The sequence below is a fragment of the Numenius arquata genome, chromosome 10 (genome assembly GCF_964106895.1).
Source record: "Numenius arquata chromosome 10, bNumArq3.hap1.1, whole genome shotgun sequence".
NCBI classification, from domain to species: Eukaryota; Metazoa; Chordata; class Aves; order Charadriiformes; family Scolopacidae; genus Numenius; species Numenius arquata.
In genome coordinates, this window is record NC_133585.1 from 1,110,316 (window position 1) to 1,137,400 (window position 27,085).

At 39.8% G+C, this 27,085-nt stretch overlaps 1 protein-coding gene across 1 annotated transcript; it reads right to left on the reverse strand.

Moving 5' to 3' along the window:
• Positions 1–320: 320 nt before the first annotated feature.
• TNKS2 (tankyrase 2) lies at positions 321–27,085 on the reverse strand. Its single transcript, XM_074154516.1, has 27 exons — positions 26,884–27,085; positions 21,797–22,021; positions 20,766–20,861; positions 20,415–20,451; positions 20,033–20,108; positions 18,916–19,010; positions 18,057–18,123; positions 16,581–16,767; positions 15,530–15,651; positions 14,912–15,003; positions 14,741–14,819; positions 13,578–13,749; positions 12,775–12,854; positions 12,202–12,347; positions 11,611–11,776; positions 11,105–11,324; positions 10,568–10,677; positions 9,664–9,852; positions 8,635–8,887; positions 7,900–7,982; positions 7,184–7,304; positions 6,608–6,705; positions 5,886–5,960; positions 5,023–5,128; positions 3,905–4,091; positions 2,440–2,596; positions 321–2,153 (listed from the first exon to the last, which is right to left on the reverse strand). Exons 1-27 carry the CDS (start codon positions 27,083–27,085, stop codon positions 2,091–2,093), a joined length of 3,504 nt encoding a protein of 1,167 aa, XP_074010617.1. The 3' UTR covers positions 321–2,090.

The window sequence follows — 27,085 nt, forward strand, 5'->3', positions numbered from 1 at the left end:
TACTTATCATTTTACAAAACCAGTGTAAGGCAGTTTCCTTTTTCAGTTTTGGACCACACAACGGAGTTTTAAATGCATAAATTGAAGCTTACTTCTAAATCTATTGCTAAAACATTTTCACCGGTAGCTAAGCTGCTAGGTGTGTACCAAACTACAGGTTTCCACAGAATTTACAGTCTGTCATCCACATGAAAAGCTTTTCTATTTAATGCAATTAATTTCCCCTCTAACGATGTAGTTTGTTATAGTATTGTGCATGCTCACATTTAAAACAACGGGCTGACATACTACATCTGCAATTACTCCCATGCTACCAAAAAACCAGTGAATTAAATTTATTTAGTGTTAAATGGATATGGAATGTCATACAGTACATGTAAAGACACTTCAAGATGAGTAAAGCAGAACTAATTGCACAAGAGATTAAAGGTTCACCTCAATAGTCAGTATTATCGAATCATTACAGCTTCCGTCTTCAGAGTGCAAGGTCTGTCATGCAAAAAAAAGAGCTTAAAAAATCCCCAAACAGACAAAACCAACGTTGTGGTACCACTTAAAATGCTATCATACCACACTATTTTACAAGACATTAAGTGACCATTCATAGAGAATGAAGCATTTCAGCAATAACAAAAAGGTTTTAAACATACTTAGCAGGTTTTGCATGAACACCGATTCCAGCATTACTCTACCGAAGGAACAGGCAACATGCTGGGAGAAAGGACCTACGAATCAAAGCCTTTTTTATTCATTGCCAGTATTACTGTCCGCACGAGTTACGCAGTCTCATTACTCAGGTTCCCCACGTAACGGGGAGAGGTTCAATACATTTCACACCGAGCACAGAACCACCACATCAGCAAGACGCTTTCATTATCTTGACCAGTCACGACATTTAAACCCATGGTATGATAACATGCCCTGCAAACAAACTGGGACAGCGGCCTGGACGTGGAAATATAAAACAACTAAAATACACTCCTAACCACCTTAACCCCAAGTGAACTATAATCTGTATTTACATATAGGTTTTTTTTTTTTTGAGGGCACCAACAGGTATATTAATTTACCAAAATAAGCATACAAAAAAGGCCAAGCTGTTTGCCCTCATATTAGGAATAAACTATTTAACTTCCTGGCTTAAATGTAAGCAAGAGGAACTCAAGAAAGACCTCCTTGAGGTTAATTTTCCAACTACATTCAAAGAAAATAATTTACTAAAACTGTAACTTGCAAGGTCTACTAGCCTTGAAGTGAGGCTACAGGTTAACTATACCTACAGTTAAATAAAAAACTCCAGAAGACATTTTACAGAAATAAAATGCAACTCTAGGAAGTAGGTGGGAAAACACTTTAGTATTCAGCTGGAACACTCTATTTCCATATCCCATCATTCTCAGGAATGTATATTTCATAAATATACAGAAAAAGAAATTGTGTATTCAACCTAAAATTGGATATTTCTAAACATCCTCAGATAAAATTTGCTGTCTCCCTCACAAATAAGTAATAAACCCTGAAAAAAAATTGGCTTTTCAAATCTATCGTGCATGAGAAAACACAGATGAACAAACCGACATCTGGGAAAAACCGTTTTGTACAAGGTTGCAGTTCTAAAACACTTATATTACAAAGCAATGTAAATAAATACCAGGCTAGTACAAAAGCTCTTATTTACAGTTTTACAAATGAAAACGTTTTCAGTGTAAACGCAGTGTTTTAAAGAACACGATATTAGTAAAATGAGTTCCTGTATAGAGCGTTACGATTTCTGCTAAATTTCAATGCAGTATTGTATAAAACCATTGTTTCAAGTTAATTTTTGTTTATAATTTAGTACAGCCAAACCCCAGTTTACGCCTGGAATGGTATCTGTTAAAGTGCTGAAAAAGAGGACATTTCTGAAATTTTAGAAAAACATACTGTACATTATTAAAGCTTTATCAAGTCAAAAATGGTATATTTTGTTCACATTTGCTACCACACCACCTGTGGATGAGAGTTTTGCAACACCTCGTTGTAATTAACAGGATGGGAGCCATCGGCATCTTCACATCCCACGTCTGATGGTTTCCCACATGTCATTTGTCTTAAGCTTCAGTGGTGGCTTCAGGTTTCATAATCTGGTACGTGATCAAGTATTCTGGATAAGCCTGGAAGAGCGACACACACATTCTTTATTAGGATTTCATTTTCTGGATCAATTCAGAAGGTTTGCTAGAGAAGGGAAAACATGCCAAAGACAAAAGGGCAAAATGTCCAAGGTAAAATGCCTGGAGCATTCATGGAACGTGGGTCCTTTCACATGCAACCACAGCCGGAGTTTGCTTTAAGACAAAAGCAAGCCCCAGCACCTTGAAAGTAAGAAAATAAAAACCCCAACACACTACATGCCCTTAAAAAAAGCCCTCTGAAAAGCCAAACCGAGAAGGTGCTTACCTGCTCCCCTCTGTAAATGACATATTCTGCCAGTGCCAGCCCATTTACACTGGGGCGCCCAGTAACAGAGTGATGTCCCGGGGGAGAATGAGCCATTTTCATGGCACTGAACTGCAGGAAGGACTTGCCCAGGGTCACGCGGCAAAACAGCAACTGCCTGGGTTAAAAGAGAAAAAGGGCTGTGAACACAAAATACCGGTGTAGAACGCCACAAAGACTATCTTTGGGATTTGAAACATTATGCTCCCTTTGGAAAAGCTCTTTAGCCTGAGGAAACAGTTGGTAATAACACTGAAAAATGTTTACCTTAATTACTGGGAAGAGCATGCTTAATGTACTCAAAGTCTGTCACTACCATGTAGGGGTTTTTTCATTTGTTTTTTTAAGTTTTGGGAGGGTCCCCACCATCACTCAGACACTGACAACGTAATCCACTTGTGTTCCAACACTAGATTTGTATCCAACAGCCACATCAACACCAAGGCCAAGAACAAGCTCTAGGTCAACATGAAATACCTTACACTAGCATCTGTCAGTATGTTCTGTTTGTTTTCATTGTAAAAAGACAGAACAAGGGCACTTATTTCTTTACATATGTACTACTGTGATTCCAATGGAATCAGCAATTCTGTAGATCAATGTTACGTATCATTTTGCTCAGCCAGAACTTCTGCTTTTCTAATTCTTCACAGAAGACAAATTAAAAAAATGTTCTTATTCAAACCTTTAGAAAGCATGAAAAGACTCTTGACATCCTCTATAACTCTAGACTATTCTCTTTATTTTGGGAGTGCCAGAAAAGAGTAAGAAACATGAAAAGGGGCAGAGACTCAAGGAAGGAAACTGCCAGAACCACCTTATCCCCGTGACACCAATGCAAACCACAGGATATCCTCCTGATTGAAACGATGGCCACTACCACAATTAACTCCATGCAGTAAGAGTACCTCTGTTCTGAACTGATGGTGGCAGTAAGACATAACAGGCCTTTGGCAGAAAAATGGATTTAAGAACTCAATTAAGGGTAGAGAGTCCACAAATCCGCATCTGTATTTGAGGGTGTGAAGCAGCAGTGACTGGTACAAAGTCCATCCATCTCAAAGAAACCCCGCACCTGAATATCACTGATATTCTCCTTTCTCTGTCACAGACAATGGACTAAACCCTCCTGTTGCTACACCTTTCACGCAAGCAATTCAAAGATCCTCTTCACTCTCTAGTTACCCAAGTCTGATTTTATAGTAAGTTAAGGGCAAAGGTTTGGTTAAATGCACTGAAGATAGTTAAAGATTCTTTAAGACTTAAATATCAAAGTTTTCTGAAAGTCTTTATTAGGCCCAGCGTACAGCGAGTGCTGAGCAGCTTTGGTTACTAAGCAAATCTTTTTTCAGAGAGGGACTCTGCTGACTTGATGGTCTAGAACACAATATACAAAGGCAAAATCAGATTCTTTTGAATGACTTACCTGTGGCAAACATAACAAGATCTATCTTTGTGAATTGGACATCCAGTGCCACCTCCAATTCCATACACGTATTGATTGCTTTTTGAAGAATTTTCAGCAAAATAAATGCCAGCTCCAAACATGCCGCCTATGTAGGCATGTCTCTCGTCAAAGCCCTTGTGAATGATTGCATTCACGAACGGGGAGCCTACGAGAAAGGAAGTACAACCATGTATGAAGCAGAACAACATTCCAGATGAGAACAAGAAAAGACTATGGCAGTTGCTTGTCATTTTCTGCAAGCAGCATACATGGTTAAAAGACATTTGTTAATGCTTAAAAGAGATTTTAATAAAGACTTAAAAAAAAACAAAAAACAACACTCATAAGGCATTAAATTGCTTTATTCCAGGAATAATTTTGTTATTATCTAACTAATTTAAAAGACTTTCCTTTAATGACAGGTCATTCAATTAAGAGGCTGTTTCCTCTTGCAGGGGCACAGACCACAGCCACAAGACCGGATTTAGGTATCTACAGGTTTGGGCAAGCAGTTAATTATGGTGCTATTGCTTCTTCCAATAGTAATGCGGTATGTTGGGAGCTACGAAGCTTTCATTGTAAGGATGTATCGTGAACTTGCTTAATTTCCTTGTCAGCACAAACTACGTATTTGTGCACAGAAGAGCTTTCAATTGGGTTTAAATTTACTAATTATAAGCTATCTGGAATGACGAATGAGAACTTATCAAATCATAAAAACAAGAAAACAAAAAATCCCAGCCCAAACAACCCATAGCAGAGTAAAGTCTGACACTTGCTCATTTTGGTGGTACAGCCGATAGCACAGAATTAATAACCTAAGGAAGGAGGTGGCACACCCCTTCATCTCCACTCCTAATTGCTGTTTCACTTTGAACTTTGAAGTCTCCTCCAGGGAGAGACACAGAGATGCACATTTCAGCAGCATGTTATGCACCCTCACTGTGACATATACAAACACTTGTTCACATAACACTCATGCAAAACCTAGAACCTATTTCCATTGAGAACATTTACTTTGTTTGAACCAGTAGGAACCCTCCAATAAAGAGTGTTGGTGGTAAAACTAGTTCATAAGGTGCATTTCAGTATCTCACCGTGAAACAGCATTCTTTCGTTGGCATGGTTATGATTCTCTTCAGAGACCTCTTTCCTCCTGTGAGTGTATCTTTCCCACAGTTTTTTGTTGCACACTTTCTGAATCTGAAACAGTCAAAATGTAAGTTCTGCCCTGAAACTGCAAACTTGTTTGCTTTAGGTAACAGATGTTTAACCTACAGCAGCTACCCCATGGTACGCTTCCCCTGCCGCCTAAAGAGAACACTCTCCTTAGAACTCAATGGAACACTAATTCTCTAACTTATCCTGCAGAAGTTGATTGTTGAAGTGTAGCTTCAGTAAATCATAACTATATGTTTAATTATAAATTCATTCACTTGAAAATCAAAATCTCTAGCATTTTAATGAAAATGACCGTTTCTTCAGGGGGGAAAAAAAATACAGAAGGGAAACCAAGATTCCACTAAACGATTTAAAGCAGGATTTTCTGCCTGGTGTTCTACGCTGCTTTGGTGTTAAATCAAGCCCAAACAGGTCCCCTTTCTTCCAGGCTTCAAGAGTTTTGCTTTCACTTCTTGCTGTTCTTCCCCTCCATTCCCTCAACAGAAACCTTCCTTTGTTTCCTATAAAACCTTCTGTCTTTTTCTTCAAACATTCTGCAGTTTTCTGTGAGGTCTTTCTAGGTAAATTTCTCATAAAATTTGTTATTGAATATTAACGAATAACCAGTTTTTCCATACAGTCTTACTCTTTGAATCTCCCTGGAAGACAATCTTCCTGTGCACCTCTCAGAACAGCACATCTATGGAACTCAAACCAATGTAGAACGTTTTATGGACATTTTATTTTCAGCCCAAACTCTTTCAGGTGTAACCATTGACCATAAAAACGCAAAAGCCACCTTTAAGATGTTGTATCTATTGAAGACTCCGCCAGCATGTCCTCCGTCTCTGTGCTCTCGGACAGTACTCTGCATCTGAAGATTGACAATTTTAAGGAGGATCAGTTTGTTTCAGAACACATTCAAAACACGTATCTTTCCCACAGTCAAATAACCAAAAGAACTAGTTCTGTCTCAAAAAAAATTAAAAAAAAAATTATACAAGAAATTTTTAGGCAATGACTGTATGTTAAGTAATATCAGATTTTGTGGATGCACAAGAACAGGTTCAATGATTTTTATTTTTTCTAAAAAAACTTATCTGTAATAGTCCACGGTCTAGTTTTCAAATTGAAAAAGATCATCACTAATCTATTTAGAATACTGTTTCTTTGGAGTTTTGCTCTATGTGATCATGACACTTTGGAAAGAAGTGACTTAAAGCCGTGTATAACAGACAGGCCATCACTATTATAGAATTTATATGTTATATCAAAGACCTTTTCTATATAGTAGAGGCCTTAAAAATACTACGAGCAGTAATAACATTAAGTAAGAAAAAACTTACGGACATCATAAGCACAGATTATAAGTGGTACAGTCAAAGTTAGAAACCTGAAGCATCCTTATCCAAGTTTTTCTTAGGCTTAGAGATGTTTGTTGCACTGTTAAAATCTGGCAATATTACTTTATCTACTTCACTAAGACCAACAATACTGAGAGCTACAAAGAAAGGCGTGTACCTCCTCTTCCACTGATTGAAATTCCTTATCTTCAGTGGAAAGGTCTATGAGAATAGTTCCGCTGCCAGAAGTATTTAGGGTCAGGTACGGGTTGAGTCCTGTGAATACAACCAAACATAGCAATGGTTTCAGACACTGCTTTAAGACTGCTGGCTCAGAATGAGAACCACTAACATTCTTCTTTTTAAAGGCACCATTTTCTCAAACCTCAGTTTACAGGACGAAGCGGTAGCTGCTAAGGAAGGCAGAGATTACCACTGACTTTAATTGCCTTCTACCAGCCACATACATTTTTGCAGATTCCTCCAATCATTTCATTTATTTTGAACAAACTTTTTCAGCACCTTGGTTTATAACGTATTTCGAGAATTGAAGGGCAAGATTCACAGTAATTCACAGCACAAACAAGCACTTGTTTCAAGTCAGAAACATTCTTATTGTTTGTAGTGCTGTTTTCTAGGACAAGTTTTATTACCAATTCTTTTTAATGTGATACAACCTGGAATAATCTAAAGCATTGATAAAAACGGATTCTATAGCGGCAGGGTTACATACTAATTTGACACCAGAATATACCTTGCTGTCCAGAAATGAGTCTTTCAACTCCTTTAATGATTTTATGCCTATGGCCGTAAGCATTAATTCCAATTTCCTTCAATTCTTTGTGTCCCATTTCAACAAGTACATCCAATGTTATCTATAACGAAAGCAACACCATTATTTTGCAGACCAGCATGAACAGAGTACGAGAGCTGCCAACGACAGTGAAAATGCACCTCACAATAGTGGAGATAAAAAGCAAGTGTGAAAAGAACAAGGAGACTTTAGTGTATTATTCTTGTACTTTACTTTTACTCAACTGTTTTCTCCAAACTTCAGTCTTTCAATAAATATGCTACAAACTGCAACCATGTAACTTGTATTTCTTTCAATGATCATGTTTCTGATTGAGAAATACAATTTTTTAGATGTATTCAAGCCAACAGAAACAAACGCAGAAATTACTAATCAACAATGACTACTTTTATTTACTCCACCATCTTTACTACCGAAAGGAAACATGCCTACGCTCTCAAACTGATACAGACATTACTGCCCCTGGTTTTTAATATATATGTATATTTTAATATGTATTTATAGTATATATCAATTAAAAATCCAATTACGCTCCTTTCTTCCATTCTACTCCTTTTAACATTCACTCATTCTGTCTGTCTCATAAGGTTATTCTAAACAGTCAGTATTATTATTGCTTTCTAGCTGAGTATCTGGAGATAAATACAGCTACTTACCTGTTCTCTCTCAAATATATCAATGAGATGTTCAAGGCCGAGGTTCCGCACAAACTGATTTATGCTAAAATCTACACCTGAAACTGGGTAAGAAGAGAAACTCAAAATGAACGTTCATATATGCATTGTAAATTAAAGTATACACATCTCCCACTGTTTGTGGCAATAATGAGAGAGACAGAAATTCCTGGTCTTCTGAAGACGGGGAATAAATATCTGTATCACTAACCAGCGGCCACTATTCCTTGATCCACCCTGGTACTCTTAAGATTCCTACCCCTCCCAAGAGCAGCCTTTATGCTCCACGAGCTAAGCAACTAATGAGCTGCCACAAACACACGTTCAACCGGGAAATAATGAGAGAACTAAAACGTTACAGAAGTAACCTTTACATGATAACTGATCTAAGAATAGCCTCTTAGAAACTAGATAAAGTTTGTAGTAAAATACTGCTCGGTATGGAGCCAAACTTTGTTTGACTTTTTTTAAAAACACAATTCACCATTTTGGTTCCATACAGCAAAAAAGGAACATTTTAAAGACTCTGTAAGGGGAAAGCACTAAAATCGTACACTAAAAGACTTCTAGACTTCTGTTCCTCATTAATGACATCGTAAGGAACAGGGACACTGCACGTGTCACAGTAACTGTGTGCATGTGTGGGAAACTATGCTTCTGTATTCTTTTTGCCATATGGTAGAAAATGTGATTCATGCCTACCTGAGAAAGCCTCACCTTCTTTTTTCTCCAGAACAGCAGCTCCCTCTGCGCTGTTTGGACCAACCACAGAAGGAAGTTCAGAAAAACTCCCAGACAAGTTGTCGAGGCTGCTGGCTGCAGAGAGACTGGAGGGACTGGGGGGAACGGAAGCCAAGGAGTCACTGGTAGAACCCGTGCTCTGAGACACGCTTATAACCTGAGGTTTGTAGCAAGTGGGCAAGGCGGAAGGAGGCATCGCTGCTGTCAGTAACGCGCTGACATCATCTGCCTAAAGAGCAGAAAACAAGTTATTAAAACAGAGGAACACTTTCACATGATGCTTTATTTTTTTCCCTGGAATGCATTATCATTATTGCAGACTTCTTAAGTGTACTGCAAAATAAATGAAAGTGTATCGGAAAAATATGCATTTTACAATGCAGTTCACAAGTGGCCTTTTGTGCCAACAGCATACATTAAACTGTAAAATGTTTATAAATAAAAATGGCAATAAGATAAAAAGATTTCAATATTTCTAACAAACTTTAGGGACAGTTAAACAGCATTCATTTTTTTAGGAAAATGAACACAAGTTTCTACTGGCAACTAGAATTTATGAAACAAAACGGTTAACTCTGCGTGTAGCTTTGACCTGTATTATAATACTTAAAAAAAAAAACCCACGCAAAAACTTAACAGCTGGATAGTTCCCTAAATTTACATTGCTACAAAGTTTGCTTACATTTATTGCCACAAATTTTGTATTAGTCAAACTACAAGTACCAAATTAAAAGCATCAAACTATAAACATGAATTCCTTTTGTTAGCGTCCCCCCCCCGCCCCATTCTATCCTGAAATAAGAAATCTTGAGCAAGAAAATAAAGTTTATAAAGGCTCTACTGACTTTCCTTACCAGGCACATATAAACACCAGAGAAACCACAGGATTTTAAATTTGGCAGAAGTTGCTGTATTACTATGGGTTTTTTTAAAGGATAGTTCCTAAATGTGCTGCCGCAAGGAGCGGGTGAGTACAGATTTCCCAAGAGCGGCCCCACCACTTACAGTGACCAGGTCCAGTGGCGTCTGTCCTTCCTGGTTTTTCAGAGTGGGATCAGCCCCGTGTGCCAGTAACAAGGCACAAAGCTGCGTCCGTCCTTTCTGGGCTGCTTCGTGCAGGGGAGTGAAAGCCCATTTGTCCGTAGCATTCACACAGGCGTTATACTTTATAAGTAAAGCTGCTACATCAACGTGCTGGAAAAGAAACACACCTGTGAAATTCCAAGGTACCACAGTGTATTAAACTAACTCACCACTATTACTGCCACTTCTCTGCAATCCCCATTCTGAATTTTCTTAGAATAGTTACTTTCTAATGATGATTAAAAAGATTTATTAAAACAAGGTGTTTTTTTCCTCACCTGTAATGTAACAGTAAAAAGTTAAGATTTTTTCCTCTTGCTAAAAAAGGACAGGCTGCAACAGAATCCCACATCCAGGGGAATCTGAAGGAAAAAAAGCCTGAATTTGAACTCCCAGTTTGGAAAGTACTCCAACTGTTTTGATTAAAGACTTGATCCAAGCACAAAGATCCAGGAAGCCGACAAAAACAATTACTGTCTCAATACCAGCCAACTAAATGAAAACGAGATCTTGGTGGTACAATTGGACTGGAAGAGGTAAGGAAATGCATTTTACGGCACACCTTTCAGGCTGCTGGCTTTCTAAGTACTCATGTTCAGAAAACTCAAATTCTGTGAACTCCAACCATGACTTCACAAATTCAAGAGAGTCTTCACCTATACAATGAGCTGACCATGATCCAAATTTTTGTGTGCGTTTTACAAATAAGATTACAACTGAACAGCAAAAGCTTTCTAGAGAATATTGACTCACAATGCTGTCAATTAAATGTATAACTTTTTTTTTTTTAAAAAAAAAAAAGCCTTAGAAAGTTTGAGATATTTACCCCATAGGATGCTGCATTATGCAAAGGAATCAAACCTCCTTTATCCTGGGCATTCACATCCGCTCCATGCTGCAACAGGTACTCTGCAACCTCCAGATTGTTGTAACCAGCTGGAAGGTGGCAAAAGGACAGAATAAATAGAACACATTAAAAAAAAAAAAAAAAACCTCAACAAACTGTAGAGAAGTAATAATTCATTTAAATTACTTGAAAGTTAAGATGTCATTCCCCATGAAGACAGTGTATTTATCTATTAGTGAAGACAGCTTCACCCTATTTAAGAGTATTTTGTTTTAAAACATCTGTCACTAAGCAATAAAATATCCTCTTTGGCTAGAGAGAACAGAAAACTAAAGTCATTCAACAGTTTAGAAGAGAAACATAAGATTAATATGCATAAAATACTTTTTTTTTTTAAAGAGAAAATATGGAATCTCTTAGCTTGAGGCCACACTTTAAACTTGCTTAGACACAGAAAGTTCAGGCACAGTAAAGTAACTAGTAACACTGATCAATCCGCTTAATTATAACACTGACCTGCTAAATGCAGTGGTGTTGAATGCCGTCCCTGCGTGTCCCGGCAGTTGACGTTGTCAGGTGAACACAGCTTTTTCACTCGGGCCAAACAGCCTTTTTTCGCAGCATCTAGAAGAGCTGCATCTCCTCTCAGTAAGTCTTGAATATCAGTATCACCATCTTTAACCAGGTCTAGAGGAGTATTTCCATCCCGGTTTTTCTTCGTAGGGTCAGCTCCATGCTGTGCACATCAAAACAAGTGGGAAGTATTTAAGTAGAATAAACGCATTGCGCCTTAGGCATCTTACGCCTTATTGAGCAACTATTCTGACCCACGTTCGCATCCATTTACTGCGTGAGAAAGGACAAGAGAGTTGCTAATAGTACCGCTTTTACTGGAAACATAGTTAAGGACAAAGATTTAGAAACCACAGAACACCAATCAATTTCTCAAAGTAGCCCAATCCCATTTCAGACTGAAGAAGAAAGGAAAAGAAGCAGCCCCCTCTCTCCAGCACGTGGAATACCTGCAACAGGAGTTTGCAAATCTCATATTTTCCTTTTGCTGCGGCTTCGTGCAGGGGAGTGAATTTCCACAAATCAGCTACGTTGACAACCGCACCGTGTTTAACCAGCAGCTCTGCGACTTCGTAGTGACCGTACGAGCAGGCGTTATGTAAAGGGACCAGTCCTCTGGATACAAGCAAAAAAAACCCAAATCCTCTTTAAAAATTGGGTCTTTTCTCACAAAGTGATATAAGCTTAAAATGCAATGCACCGTCAATAACCAAACCATAGCATTTCATTTTAGATGTCCCCAATAGTCTAATACAGTAGGAATATCTACTGCCAGAGTGCTAAAACTGCAACCAGTGGCACTGAAGAGACTGAAGGGAAGTACAAACACAGGGCCAGAGAAATTCTTGACACTCTAGTCTCAAGTACCACAAAATACTTGTGGATATTCTGAACGTCTTCAATCTAGCAGAACTTTCCATGGAAATAAAAAAGAATTGAATGTCTAAAGAAAGATGGGATGCTGGCTAGCTAGCAGCAGTCAAGAGGTGACATATATCAGCAATTACAATTGCCAAGAAAATAGACATTTGAGTATTTACCCCTTGTCTTTTGCATGCACATCAGCTCCGTGCTGAAGGAGATACTCGACAACGGACACCCTATTGTATCCTGCTGCAAAATGAAGTGGTGTCGACTGACGTCCTTCAATATCTCTGCAGTTCACACTTTGAACTGTACATAGTTTCTGTGAAATACCCCAAACAAAACAAACATCACTGTACATAGTGTTGGCACACTTTTCATTTAGTCATAAAATGTTGTTACAGACATCTAATTTTGAAAAATTGTTTTCATTAAAAAGAAAGTCTCTTTTAGTCATTTATTTCTACGTAAAACCTTGCTTTACACAGATTGCGTCCCAAGAAAAACATTAATTAAATATTCCCTCCTCCCAAATCTACCCTGTGACTTCTTATTTATGCTTTTTATACAAGACAAACTTTTGGAGGTGGTGAACATTACATTTTGTCAACTGTAAGATTTGTGCAAAGGTTTTAGGCCAGGGCTCACAACTCTAACGCAGTCAGTGAAGGGCTGTTTGATTGCTTGCTTTGAAAAATAATTGTTTGGGATATGATTCTCTCTTATTTTTAGGACAGGTTTAAGCTTACTTTTACAGTATCCACATCTCCAGCCTTTGCAGCCTCCAGCAACTGTCGATCTGCATCAGAATTACCCAATGGGATCCCTTCTGCAAAAGAAGCGAGGTTGCGTGACAGGTAAGTAAGTGTATGCAGTTGAAGGAATTTGTTAAGACAGTAAATCATTTGAGCATTTCAAGGATTTCCCTTTAAAAAAAAGTTAACCAATTATAGACAAGTTTTGTCTTTTCTTACTCTCTACCAGTGTCGCTACTAGCTCCAACAGTGTTTGCTAAGTTGCCTTTAGCACCACGCTTCCTATCCATTCTGAAGTACTGTGGAACCGACTAAAGATTCTAATTTCAGTTTCAGAATTAGACTGTATCAAGCAGCTTACCTACGTGTGGAGTATCCAAACTTTAAAACCCATGTACCCTGTTGCCTCTGCTCACAGTTGCAAAGTGCAAAGCAGTTATTTTTTTGCTTTTGAAACTCATTTTTCTACTTACAAGATCCCCAACTCCCCTACATCAAGATTTTTCCAAAACTATTCCAGGCAGCTGTACCACTAAATACCTGAGCACCCCTGACAGCTCAGATGTACAGCTGAATACCAGAGAGTAAATGAGATCGTTAACTACACCCAGAGCAGGGACCCTCGCTGTGTGTGTGGTGATGGAGTAAGAACTGCACAACCCAGTATTCGGCACCGTCTTTTGCAGAAAGTCTATTTTTTGGAACTGTGATCACTATTATTTCTTGACAGCACTTGAAACAAGTAAAATGAAGCACCACGTTACTTCAACAGTGGATGCTGAATGAATCAATCGTACCTTGCAGTAGCTGTTGCACACTCTCCGTCCCCATCTGTAGGGCTGTAAAGCCCTGCAGAGACACAATGGAGGGATCGCACCCAGAACTCAACAGCAGCCTGCAGGTCTGGAGGTGCCCACAGTGTGCTGCTCTGTGGAGAGAGGTCTGGCCCAGATTGTCTAACGCATTAACCTAAAAACGACACAGACAAGAAACATCACCATCAAAGCTTAATATTAAAGCCATTTTCACTGCTGACCAGGAGAGTTTCACAAGGATTCTTCTTCCTTTAATTAAAAGAACATATTCAGCGCATTTCTGAAGGTCATGACATTTCAAAAGATAAAATTTAAACAAAAGCAGATGATAAAGTTGTAACTACATTCACTGAGGAAGAACAGCCCCCGTTTAGAGGCACATGACTAACCCAGCGTAAGCAAACAATTACAGCAATTCTACCACATCCAGAAGTCGGCACAAATCCCCAGTGCCAGCACGCAGAACAGCTTCTACCTGCGCTGGCTTATTGCCATTTTTCAGAGTGAGGACTTTCTATGTGTTTCAGTCAAGGTGTATTTAACAATTTAAAACTCTGCACCCCAAAGTTACTTGGATTCCCTCCTGTTCCTCAGGTTTTGAGCATCGCTTTGGAAAATTCACAGCAGTCAGGCCGTAATCAAATTGGCATGAGAGAGATATTCTACTCCTAGTTTTGGAGGATTCGAGCATTACAGACAGTATCTCCTTTCCACTTTCTCCTTTTGTGGAAATTTGAACTAAACACTGTGTTGTGGTTTCACATTTTACCTTCACTGTCATTTTTACTGCACACATGACAGCATCTACCTGCTATAGAGTTCAGTCTGGCTTCTTCTTGTTCCTATATATCCCCTACTTTCTTTTTTCCTTAAGCATTTCCTGCTGGACGATGAAGCACCGAATAAGACACTCCACAAGCTTTCAGTTATTAGTAAGAACTACATCCACATTTCTTATAAAACTGGACCAAAACAACGATGATGCCTCAATGTATGGGCTTGACTGATGGCCTATGTCTTAAGTGTATAAACCTTCCAAAATGAACTATTTTAGAAAAGTCTGTCTGCTCAGCTGTCCATTCTCATGGTATGAAAACCTACATAGCAGGGCCAAAAAAAAAAAAAGTATGAATAGTAACTCCTACCTTAGCTTCGTGTTTCACAACCACTTCAACAACGTCATTATGAGCCTTTTCTGATGCCACATGCAGAGGAGTCAAGAAGCTTTAAAAAGAAAAGAGAAAGAATAATTCAAAAATTTATTTTACGAACTCTTTTAAACAAGCACTTAGGAGTATTCATTTGTAACCACTCACTCTTTTGTTTTTTCATTGATGTTGGCTCCTTTCCTGAGCAGCAATTCACACACTTGTTTTCTCTTAGGATACGGAGACGCAGCAGCACAGTGCTGAGAACAGTAAGAAGTGCAGCATTAACAACTAGCTAGCTATAGCAGTACAGAGGTTTCACTGCTCGCTCATCAGCTGGCAGTCAGGAGCTGCTTGTGTGCAAAGTCAAGAAAAAAAAAACCCAAAATCACGTAGAAGCCCTTATTAATTTGGGAGATTCCACACAGGCTTTTGGATTTATTCTGGTATTTTCAGAGCTCCCTCTCCAATAATTGCTGGAAACCTCCGAGCTTTACAAACCAAGCTAACATACACAGCTAGCTTACTGTTGCTTAAAACCAAAGCATTCTACAGAAAATCAGTCATTTAGACAGCCTAAATTAAACAGGCAATTTAGATTAGTCTTAACATTCACCTTAAGAACAAAATATTAATCAATGGTATTTGCTTAATTAGGCACTTGATATTCCAGGTTGGTCTGAATTACACTGTTTGACACTAAAATTTTTAGCTCTAAACTATTACCTAGTATATTTAAATCAGCCACAATATATGAAAAATAATTAATAAATCCTGAGATATTACCAATGCTGTCTCGTGTGTTTGAGGATGCTTGAAGTTCACTGTCTCCAAAGAAAGATGTTTCTTTATACGAGCCACATCTGATTCTCTTGCAGCCTGCAGCAGTGAGTGACCTTTGAATTCATCTTTAAAAAGAAATAAACACGTACGCCCCTTAACTCGAGAAGGATCAAGAGCATTGTTTCAGTTAGATAAAAATATTCATTTTATTCAACAGACCACAGAGCAGACATTTACAACTCAAAGGGAAAATTTTTCCATCACTCGACAGCACTTGTTAGCTAAGTCAAAACACTACAGGGACATGCTTAATTTCTGAAGGGAAGGCAGAGCCACCCGAACAGGCTGAACAACATCCATGTCACTCGCCACTCTTCTAGGTTCCGCTCTTCCCACATATACCAATTCAAGCACATATAAATCTCTATTTCTGACCTGCCTTTGGAAAACCACGTCTAGATGCTAACATGAAGCCTAATGTAGTATTTACTGGTAATTTCTGTACATGTCCCACAAAATTATTGTTTGGCCATGGAAGGACAGAATTTGAGGGCATTCTTTTCAACTCGTTAAGTTTGCTGGACAAAAATCAGCGCCTTTCATCAATTTCTTTCAGCATTGTTGGTGTAAAATACCAAGCTGCATACTCAAACAAACTCAGCATTCTAAACAGTTATGTTTTTTCTTTTCTTCAAACAAAACACAGTGGAATAAAAATGTATATTTCAGCAGTCTTGATGCAGTGACAGGAGCAAGTATGGAAAATGAAAGCGTACTGGCAAGGTCATGAGTGAAAGCATGTATTCAGGGAAGAAAAGCTACAAAACCCATCACAACCACAACTATAAAACCGACAATAAAATTACTTTAAATGCCTATGTTCAAAAAAACTAGCAATCTAAATTTATAAACAGTGAAATGTACCGTCCAACATTGCACAATTGCTTGAAAGTGTAAGCATTTTCCACATCTGCTTTCTGGCGAGTCACTGTCCAGGGAACCTAAGGACACACCACAATCTGTAACTGTAGAACTGATCTTGCTGGATACTCACATGCTAATCGCTCTTTTAATTGGGGTGTTGGAGCCAAATCAATGGTGCTTTTGTTGTGACAGTTCAAGAGTGTAGGGTCAGCACCGTAACTTAACAGAAGAGAACATACTTCCACCCTGTTCTTAGAGGCTGCTTCGTGCAGAGGGGTGAACTGCCACAGATCCATTGCGTTCACACACGCGCCGTGCTTCAAAGGCAAAGGGGCAGAAAAGATGCATTAAAACCAGATCAATAGAAAGACTTCTGTCATTAGCTACAATGCAGTAGACTGCTAAAATAAAAATCAATGCTTGTCTGCAAACTGTATCCAAGACATTCCTTTTCAGTATAACACAACATTTCAGCACATTTCAGTTTTTAATCCTCTAGTGTCTCACAGGTATGTTCAAAAAAGCCCAAGGCAGGCTGGTCTCTTCAGGCTTTCTCCAGCATCTTGAAAAGGACAGTAGCTCTGCTACAGGTCACACTGGAGAAAGAGCCTAACTCACATACTCCAAATCACCTTTGAACAAGCTCCTGTTTCTTGTTGCTCTAGAAAAAGTTTAGAGTGAGCAGTCGCACTAAGATAAATACATGTTCTGTGACTACCCACCAAGAGATGAATCCGAAGATATCTAGAAGGAGACAGGCACTCAAAAGTTGGCTTCAATTCAAAACATTTAAGTAAAAGGTTCTGCAAGTAATACTTTTGGATGATTAATATCTGCGTAATTCTTCTCCAGTAACATGCTATATGCACCTGGAGTTCTGTAAGCACGTCTGACAGGACGTGCTCTTTCCCACTGCTCCTGTTACAGCTGCAGTGCTTTGCAAAAAGTAATTCCCAACTCCCTGGAGCAGAAATCCAACAGGGAATATGACTCTAGCGTAACAGGTAAGGCACGCAGCTGTGTCTAGGCAAGAGGGGATTTTTTTTTGTCTAGTACCACAAGTGTAAAGATTCATTTTGCAACAGGCCTCTGCAGTAAAAAAAAAAACCAAACAAAACCAAACACAAAATCTTCACTATTTATACTTACTACAATATATGCTCTAAGTTCATTCCCTCAAAAGACCAATTACTGTTTAATTTTAAAACATTTAAGATCTTTACCAGTATTCTTTTCAAAAACCTCTTAATACTCTGTCTTCTGAAATATTGTTCTATTGTCAAACTCAGTATTTCTCAGGTTTGGGGTTTTTTTGGGGGTGAGGATGGGAAGGTTGAGATAAGAAGTACTTGGTGGTACAAAAACATTCAACTTAGGAGCAGAGAAAGTTAAAAACAGAAAGCGCATTTATAAGGAAAAAGCTTCCTTGCAGCAGAAGATTCTGTAGCTCCAGCTTAATAATCACTAACTAACATGTAGAGCAGAAGCAATCTACCATTCTGCAAGTTTTGTAAATCTAAATACAAAATAAAAATGCAACTTGCATTAGTCTGTTATACTCTGTTCTTATTTAATAACATGCAATTTAATCTCTTCAAAGACCAACCTTTACTAGAAGCTCTGTTACTTCATAGTGACCATAGGAACAGGCGTTGTGAAGTGGCACCAAATCTCTGTACAGGAGAGAAAGAGGGAGGGCGACTTTCTTAGTAGACATACCTCAATTCCAAATGCACCTATAGAGCACTATGTGCCACCTTCAGCATTTCACAAAAAGAGTATCAGAGGTGTTCAAATGAAGTTGAGGGGAAATAAGAAGGTGGAGAAGAACACAGAAAACCCTGTCAGCATTTTTCAGAACAATAAACGTTTAAAATAATCAGAAGACGCAAAATTAATTGCACTGTCTTACTGCACATGAAAAGGTTCCCCTCGGACTCAGAACCCACAGAAGGAAGAACTACCTGCAGGGGATTTTCAGGAGTGACAGTAATGATCTCCTTCACAAGAATACAGCAATATTTCACTATGTTTCCTAACACGACAAACAAATGCTTGAAAATGTAGTCCAAATAAAAACTCTGGGAAACAAATCTTTTTGCAAAGAATGTGATAAAAATTGAAGTGCAGAAACTTAGAAGCAGAAAAATTAAGATTGATTCAATAATTTCTCAATATTTGCTGACTTCACAGTGGTGTATGAATGTATTTTATTAAATAAGAGATAATAATTTGGTTAGTGATACCTAAAAGGCAACATGTTCTACGCTCAGCTCAATTTGGATTCTACTGAATCACAAATCTTAAGCCTGGAAACTGCATTTTTGTTGTAACAGAAAGGTTAAAGATGGCATAATGGTCTCAAGTTAGAAATTCTTCATGGTTAAAACAGTATTACTCTTCTTTACTTCACTGCAATTATAACCAAATTCTGTTTATTCTGAACAAAGGAAAAATGAACCTACCCTTTATCTTTAGCATGTACGTCAGCCCCGTGCTGCAGTAAGAGCTGCACTATTTTGACACGGTTATACCCAGCTGCTAAGTGCAAAGGAGTTGACTGCAATGACAGAACACAGAAGTAATCAGTAATATAAAAGGTTGATTTTGTATTTATTTTTTTCAAAACTTGTTAACAGTACTAATTACTGAAGTCTTTAAAATACTTGCAACATTAAAAAAAACCCAGAGTGCTTGAATCAGACATTTGCTAACTAAGTTCATCGTTTACTCTCTACTCTCGCAGTCATAAAGGCCCTTTTAAAGGCTTTTTGAGCCCTGCAGTCCATTTTTGTCTTTTAGCCTACCACGATAAATACTTTGCTGGGACAAACTACATCTCTTGTGAAAGGGGAAATCAGATGGCAATTAGAAACAACAACTGCTCAATTATAAAGAGATCTCCCTGCCAATCAATAGATGAAGCTTAGAAATTATCAACAGAGACTGTTACCCACATCTTTGAGGGCGGTAAGTTACTGAGGTGTGGGGAAAAAAACTTCTCTCCTGAAAATTCTCACCCTCCACAGAGCTCTCTGGTAACTGCTCTACGGCCTTCTCTAGCAAAGCCACTCAAGCAAGTACTTAGTGAGAATGAGCACACCAAAAATTGATACTCAATAATCTGAGCTTTCAGGTGGCGAGGGGCAGAAGACTATCAGGATGTTTTAGAATGGAAATTTTGAACATTTTCCATGCAGTTCTCTAGCACTGCTTATAGCTCCTGAAGCAGCAGCAATGCCTTGCCCAGGACATTAAGGGGCCTGTGTGTCTCTGTGACAGTAGTGAGGAGAATCCGTGACAAAGCCTCCCTTCTCTCTCCCTGCAGATACAAAGGTCAAGTGGTAGTTCCAACTGAAAAGGTGTTTTGTTTCCTGCTCCTAGATGGAAATACCTACATAGTCCTTTTAAGGCTAAAAACCAACCCAAAAATTAGCTGGTTCCTTGAGAGGTACAATCTTATTTTCCCACATATATTGAAGAAAATAGATAGATTCCATGTTTAACATTCTTAAAATCTGGTCAAACAATAACAGTGAAACATGTAAGTGTGAACTCATTCTGAATCAGAAACAAAAATACCTTTCTGCCATCACTTGCGTGACAGTTAACATTTAACGGTGTAAGAAGAGACATCATCTTTTCTTCATTTCCGCTCCTGAAAAACAAGATACGAAATGGGGAGAAATATTTTTATTCCAGTTTGTAAAGTCTTATTATGTTTTTATATTTTCCCTTGCTATAACGTTTAGTCAATCTGTTCTGAAATAATTCACTTCTGTATTGTCAGCATTAAAGGGAAAGTAAAAATACATTTATATAACTATTTTTGTAGTTTTATTCACAGATAACAGCCAAAGCCTAGCACCTAGGTGGAATGCCAGCTCAAAAGCCAATACATATATTCATTACATACAATTCTGAAAATATAACTAAATTCCAAATAACTTCCAAACATGCATACCTGGCACTTTCTAAGAGTTCATCTTTCTTGTATTCACCTAGAAGATAAAACAGAGTTTCTTTAATTGTTAAATAGAAATCTATATATGTGAAGTTCACAGCTTATCCTCCTCTTCCAAAATTTTAGAGCACGTAAGTGCTAAAAATCTGACATGCCATTACCGACCTAGCACAATAAACTATTTCCCCAGAACACATGCCAGGACTGAGATGAAGGCCATATGGGATTTTCTATTTAGAATTATAAAACAGAGAGAAGTTAAAGTAATACCAGAAAGACAAACCCCAAAATGCTGTCTTACATTCATTCTGCTGTTGCTAGTCATAACGTAATTTAAAGATTGTCACTCACCAGTCAGCACTGCCTTTGCAGAGGGGTCTGCCAAATCCAGGGCTGTTCTCCCGTCGGTGTTGCGGATGGTTGGCTCGGCACCGTGCTGCAGCAGCACTGCAAAATGCCAAAGTTGGCCATGAGAAAACAATCAACAAGCCAAGGCTCCTGAGACCTATCATTACTGGAAGCCTCAAGCAACAAAAGAAACAGCCAGTTACTGATCCTCACTTCCCCTCTCCAATTTTTCATGTCAGAATTCCTTAATGTCACCTCTGAGCAGTTTAACGAGCGAAACACGCCTAGACACATTTTATGAGGAAAAAGCAGGACAGAAATGGAACCATTACAGACTGGCAGGAGGCAATCTCAGTTGGAGGACTGACTGACACACCACAAACATCAGGAGCTACTTCCCATGGGCTCCAGAGTGTGCTGCCTCACATCCACAAGTGACTGCCCTAAACTACACAGGCCATGCATCTTGCACTCATATTGGGGCTGAAACCGCAGTATTATATATAAATCTGGCCAGATGTGGCCCTTAGTAATAAAGTAATTGAGAGTAACCCCACGATCAAAAAATTAGTTTCTTGACTACATATCTGATTTTCTACCTCTTCCTAACTCCTAAGAACTGTGTAGGCAAAACAAGTAGTCAATACAATTGAAATTTAGCTCTTGTCCTTAAGGAATTTAAGACAGCTGCCACACACAGAGGCAGAATGGATCCACCATTAACACCACCGCAGTGCAAGCAGCAGCAGAAAGCAGCACAAGAGTCCAGGCTGAAGCAGATGAGACTCTAGCTCCATCACACCACTCTAAAGCTCCTTCCCCATGATGGCAATGTGAACTCGGCAATTAACAAAAGTAGACCTATAAACTTGTTCCTTATAAAACTGGCATATGAATTTAAGTTTATGAAAGATTTTTAATTTTAAGCCTTATACCAGCCATAGCTTCAGAGACTAAAAATGGTCTTTAAAAGGTTCTCGATTTTTCACAGTGAAAAGTAGCGTGTTAGTCACAGAAGAGAGGGAGACAATTACCAATGCAGACATCTGTCTTGCCCTTGATGGCAGCTTCATGAAGGGGAGTGTAATTCCAATTATCCCGAGCGTTAGGGTCTGCACCATGTCGCAAGAGAAGATTGACAACTTCAGCATGGCCAAAGGAGCAAGCGTTGTGAAGAGGAATAAGGCCCCCATCATCTCGCGCGTGGACATTGGCACCGCTTTGAAGTAAATATTCAACTACATCCTTCCGACCAAAACCTGCAAGAGATAAAGGGAGCATTTACATACCAAGGCTATTTTTTAAACCCCTAAAAATTAGATTAAGATCAGTAGAAAAAAATATTCAAGATTACTGGAACAATGAATATCTTAATAGTGCTCCCATGAGTCAACAGCTTCTTGAAAACAGAACAAAAAGAACAAAACACTGATAACAAAACCTTTTTTTTTGTCATTTTATATGGCTATTAAACCAAACAATATTTTGCATGATACTCAGCCAACCCATGGCCAGTTTGTGGATGGACCAACAGATGAGACTGGCTACAAGCCAATGCACATACAATTCATATTCTACTCTTTTAAAAAAGTCTCGTGTAACATAAAAAGTATTTTATGGAAACACGTTGCTTTTCAAAAAAAAAAAAAGGAAGCAGCACTGCTCTCAGGTTAAAATTAGAAGCATGGCTATTTGCTTTCTAAGGAATAATTAACACAACGTGCACACAGATTGCATCTTTGAAATGATCACTTGAGAAAACCCTTAGGGACATAAGAAGTTTATCTGAGACCATTCTCTATTGAAGAAATTTACTATTAGAGTATGAACAGCCATAATTTAAAGATATTCAAAATGTCTATTTTCAGTGATGCCTAAAATGGTTATTAAAATTTCCTTCAAAAATGTTCTTATACATTCTGAGGCACTTTTTTATAAACCTATCACTGAAGTTAGTAGACAGCAAAAAATTATGCCCACTCGTACATCTGGGGTTAGAAACATATCATAAATAAGGTAATTGTTCTTATAAGCTAATTCTATAGCTACGGTTGTTTTATTTCAGCTGTATCCTGCACGTTTATGTAACAGCAAATAAACCAGGACATCAAACCGTATACATGTTGTCTCTAATACTTTCACAAGAGGCCAGAATGACTTGGGACTTCTGCCTGTAGCCATTATGTCTGTCTGGTTATGCTCCAGATCTGCCTACAGAAACCTCTCTGAAGCTTCACGAAGGTCTCTCTGGGTCTCAGGGATTATTAGGGCAGGTAAGAGACATATTTTGGTGTTTAGCAGCCTTGTGCCAAGTACCTTCTGGGAGATAACCCATGTATGCAGAACCTGGCCTTCCTCACTTTAAATAGCTGAGCTGCAAACTCGGAGATGGAGGAGCAGGTGGGGATGAAGTCTCCAGCTTTTCCCTCAGATTGAATCATCACACAGTTGCCAACATCAGTGATACTCAGACCATGGCAAATTTAATCCATGGAATGTAACTGTAGGCAGGTGTAAGTCCCTGCCACCACAACCTAGAAATGATGTCCGTTCCCGATAACCACAGAGCTTTCCACAACAGTCACAGAGGCACGTGAGAAGTGTCAGCATTTTACTCACGACTGACCGGTTTAGTTCTAGTTTAGTTGCAACTCAACTATTTCCTCGTGTGTTCTTCACTAAACCTGATTATTCAGTAAATCCTTCTCCCAGACTGACCGCAACTTAAATCCTGGAGCAAGAACCACTTTCACCTTCGCTATTCAGAGATCAAAACCCCAAACTTTGCCATTATTAAGCAATTTCTGGATCCTACTTGCCGAGAGATCTTGTATACAAGCATACAGTGCCACAGTGTATACAGTGTATACTGTATACACATACAGTGCCAAAGAGAGAGAGGCCAGGAAACATATTCAGCAAAGCCTTTATTCTATCTTTCCTCCTCTCCTCTCAAAAGTCTGGTAAGGAACTACATTCCCTGCAGATTTCTGATTATTATAAAAATAAATTTTGCCTTCATCAGTAGACACTATAAATACTGTTATTTTTCTTAGATGTGTCCTCCTGAATTTTTCTTATCCCCTCCAAATTTAAAAAAATTCTGTTTCTACTTTGAACATGTACTGGAAATTTGTTATATTCTTCAAGGATCTACTCAGATGAGACTTTTCACAAGTGCCAGAGTCCTGCAAGCACATCAGCAACGTTGTTATTTGATGACAGACTGCTTGGTATCTTCTTTCAGTCCCAAAAAGTGTTTTCCAGACGTTACGTTAGAAAAGCCTCTGACCAAGTTCTCTGCCCGGAAGTTACACGCCAGGCAGTTAAACATCACGGCAGGCATTCCTGTCCCTCAAAGGTTTGATGTATAGCCGTGGTTTTGAATGTAAAGCGCCAGCCTTAGCAGGAATCAATACTGTAGCTGAAAATCTGCTGTAGTAAACCTCATCACAGGCGGAAAGAATCCACCCGGACGCTCTCTATTTAGTACACAGCTACAACCAGATCCAGCTCATGAGCAACCCACAGCTTCTCTCTGCACAAAGCCTGCATCCACTCAGAAAACACCTCAGGTTCAGCAACACCCATAAAGTACCTGCACCTATTTCAATGTTGAGATGGGCTCATTTGCATCACACCAATTTTTATAACTTCTCTCCAGCCCTGAGTGCCCAGCGGGGATTCCTGACTTCCTGGTGGAAGCATCTGTACAAGAGGGCACCGTATATGGAAAGAGGAAACATTTCCTCATTTTCTAAAGGATGTACGTGTACAGAGACTGCCAAACCCTGGGTGATGCCTTCTCCCTCCTCTCTCGTTTTCCTGAACATTTTTTTGATGGATTTCAGTCCACAGGAAGGGCATTTTGGTTCCCGCCAACTCCCTGAAACCTTGTGAAACTTTGAGTTTGCCGCACACTGTGATGAAAAGGCCTGACTTGAGGAAGTATGTGCAGCTCATGGTGAGAGCGGACTGAGAATATTATGTTGAGAAGGGTGCTGAGCTCTTGACTTAGCTTCAGTACAACGTCTCTACCACACACACAATCGTGTACTACAGAATCCAAAGAGCAACCTTCACCAGGATCCTAGTATGTATTACTCCTAATAACGACACATGACCAGGGAGAGCTTGCAGTATGTTTTAAAATATATTTTAAAATTCACCTTTAAAAAAATGACACACGGAAAAAGAGGAGTTTGTTTTATTTCTTTAAATTGCTAGGTAAGAACTGGAAAAAGACTTAAAAGATGGAACCCAAGTTCAGACCCCAGAATGCCACTGAAAAAGGCAAGAAGGGCAATACAAAACCTATCTTGAGAATTCGGCTCCACCTCTCCCATAAAACAGCTCTTGAAACCAATTGAAACTAGTCAGAGAAGTTCTGTATTGTCTCAGGACACACACCTAGGCTAAACAAAGCAAGAGTACAGTAGCCTTTTGCTTTTACTTCCTGGAATGTAACTCCTTTAGAGACAGAAGACAAAAGGAGCGAGTGTTACTCCAACCATGAATAATGGGGAAAAAGCAAACCCAAACCAATAACCCCAAAATCCAGGAATTATTTGTGTCCATCTTTCACACCAAGTCTATTGCAGGTGGGCTGACAGAAGCAGAGCTCTACCTGAAGCAGTGGAAGAGTGTTAAATCAAGAAATTACACAAGTGTTTAATATCACATGTTAACCAGAAACTTTTGGCATCTCCTTGTGAGAGGAACAATTCATTTCTCTGTACCCAGTCTGAAGTAGACACAAACACAACTACAGCCTCTCCCATTTACACACTGACTTGTTTAACATTTGAAGTCTAACTACTACCTGAACTTATTACTATGCACGTCTGAAAGAAAAGTCTTTCTGTAGATCAGGAGTAGAAGTTCCATTTTTTAAAGTCTAGACAGATCACTGCTGTCCAGAAATATAACCTAGATCACTATATTCCATGAGGAACTCCTTAGGCACAAAAAGAAAACAAATGAACAAACAAACAAACAAAAAAGCCCAACTCCCCTCACTTCTGCAAAATGCTGTAATACATACTCAGGTGTCTGGAAATCCAGAGTTTTTCAGTGAACAGGCAGGACTGCTGCACATAAAACGATAGCTGCAAAATTGTTTTCCTCTGACAGGAAACAGAGTCTCCTGGGCTCCCTTGTTGATCAAGTTTCTTAAAACTGTAAAATGCAGCTGTCCTGAGAGGCCTTCCAGAACCTGGACCTGTTCAGTCCACTGAATGTGAGGAAAGGACACTTTAAATAGAAACCTCTTCCAAAGCAACTCAGTGAAGAAACAAACATTTTTATTACTATCCGTGTTTTTTAGCCAACAAGAAGCTGCTGCCTTCTGCATCCTGCCAGGCCTGGGGTCCCACATCTAATGTTGTAGTCAAATCAAAACAAACAACAGAGAAACAACAGTCACAGTCAGGCCTTTGTCTGAAAAGGTGGGATAGAACCTTCTGGCCTATTGCCAGCCAGAGCAGTTGTGCTGTGATGTCAGTTGGTTGCATATGTAAGTCCCGAATTAACAAAGTCTATTTGTTAAAGATAAGAATGCGAAAATCTTAGAAACGGTGTTATTTGGCAGATATACTTCATGGGTGACATTCCGAAAACGAGCAGGCCTGCTGAAATCAACGGAAAGAGCACCTGGGTGTCACCGGTCAGAGCTCAGGCACCACATAAGCAGTCTACGCCTCAGTCCAGATGTCCTAAATGCCAGCTGAGGTTTATTTTTTTTTTTTTAAATTTAAAAAACAAAAAAAGAAGAAACACGACGCCATCCGCAGCACTCGGGAGCCACCACCGCGGGGGTGACAGCCCATCGGCCGCGCCAGAGCGGGCGTCGCGCCCGGGGATGGCCGCAGCCCGGGGGCCGGAGGGCCGCAGCCCGGGGCCGGCCGCCGGACGCACACGGGGCCGGGCCGGCGCTCCCACCCCCGCCCCCTGCGGCGGAGCCCGCGGGGAACCCCGCACCCAGCGCTCCCCCGCGGCCCGGCCCAGGCCCGGCGCCGAGCGGGAGGCGGGGGTGCGCGGCCCGGCAGCGGGCCTGCCGTCCGGCGAGGCCACCCCTCCCCGGCTCCCCCTTCCCCACAGAGGCGGCAGCGGCGGCCCGTACCTGCGGCGAAGTGCAGCGGGCTGGACTTCCTGCCCGCCGTGTCCCGGCTGTTCACGTTCTCGGGCCGCACCAGCCGCTTGACCCGCTCCACGTCCCCGTTCCTGCAGGCCTCGAAGAGCTCCCGGGCCGGCTCCGCCGCTACGCCGCAGCCCGGCGCCTCGGCCAAGGCGGCCGCGCCGCCTGCGCACCGCCGCCCCGCCAT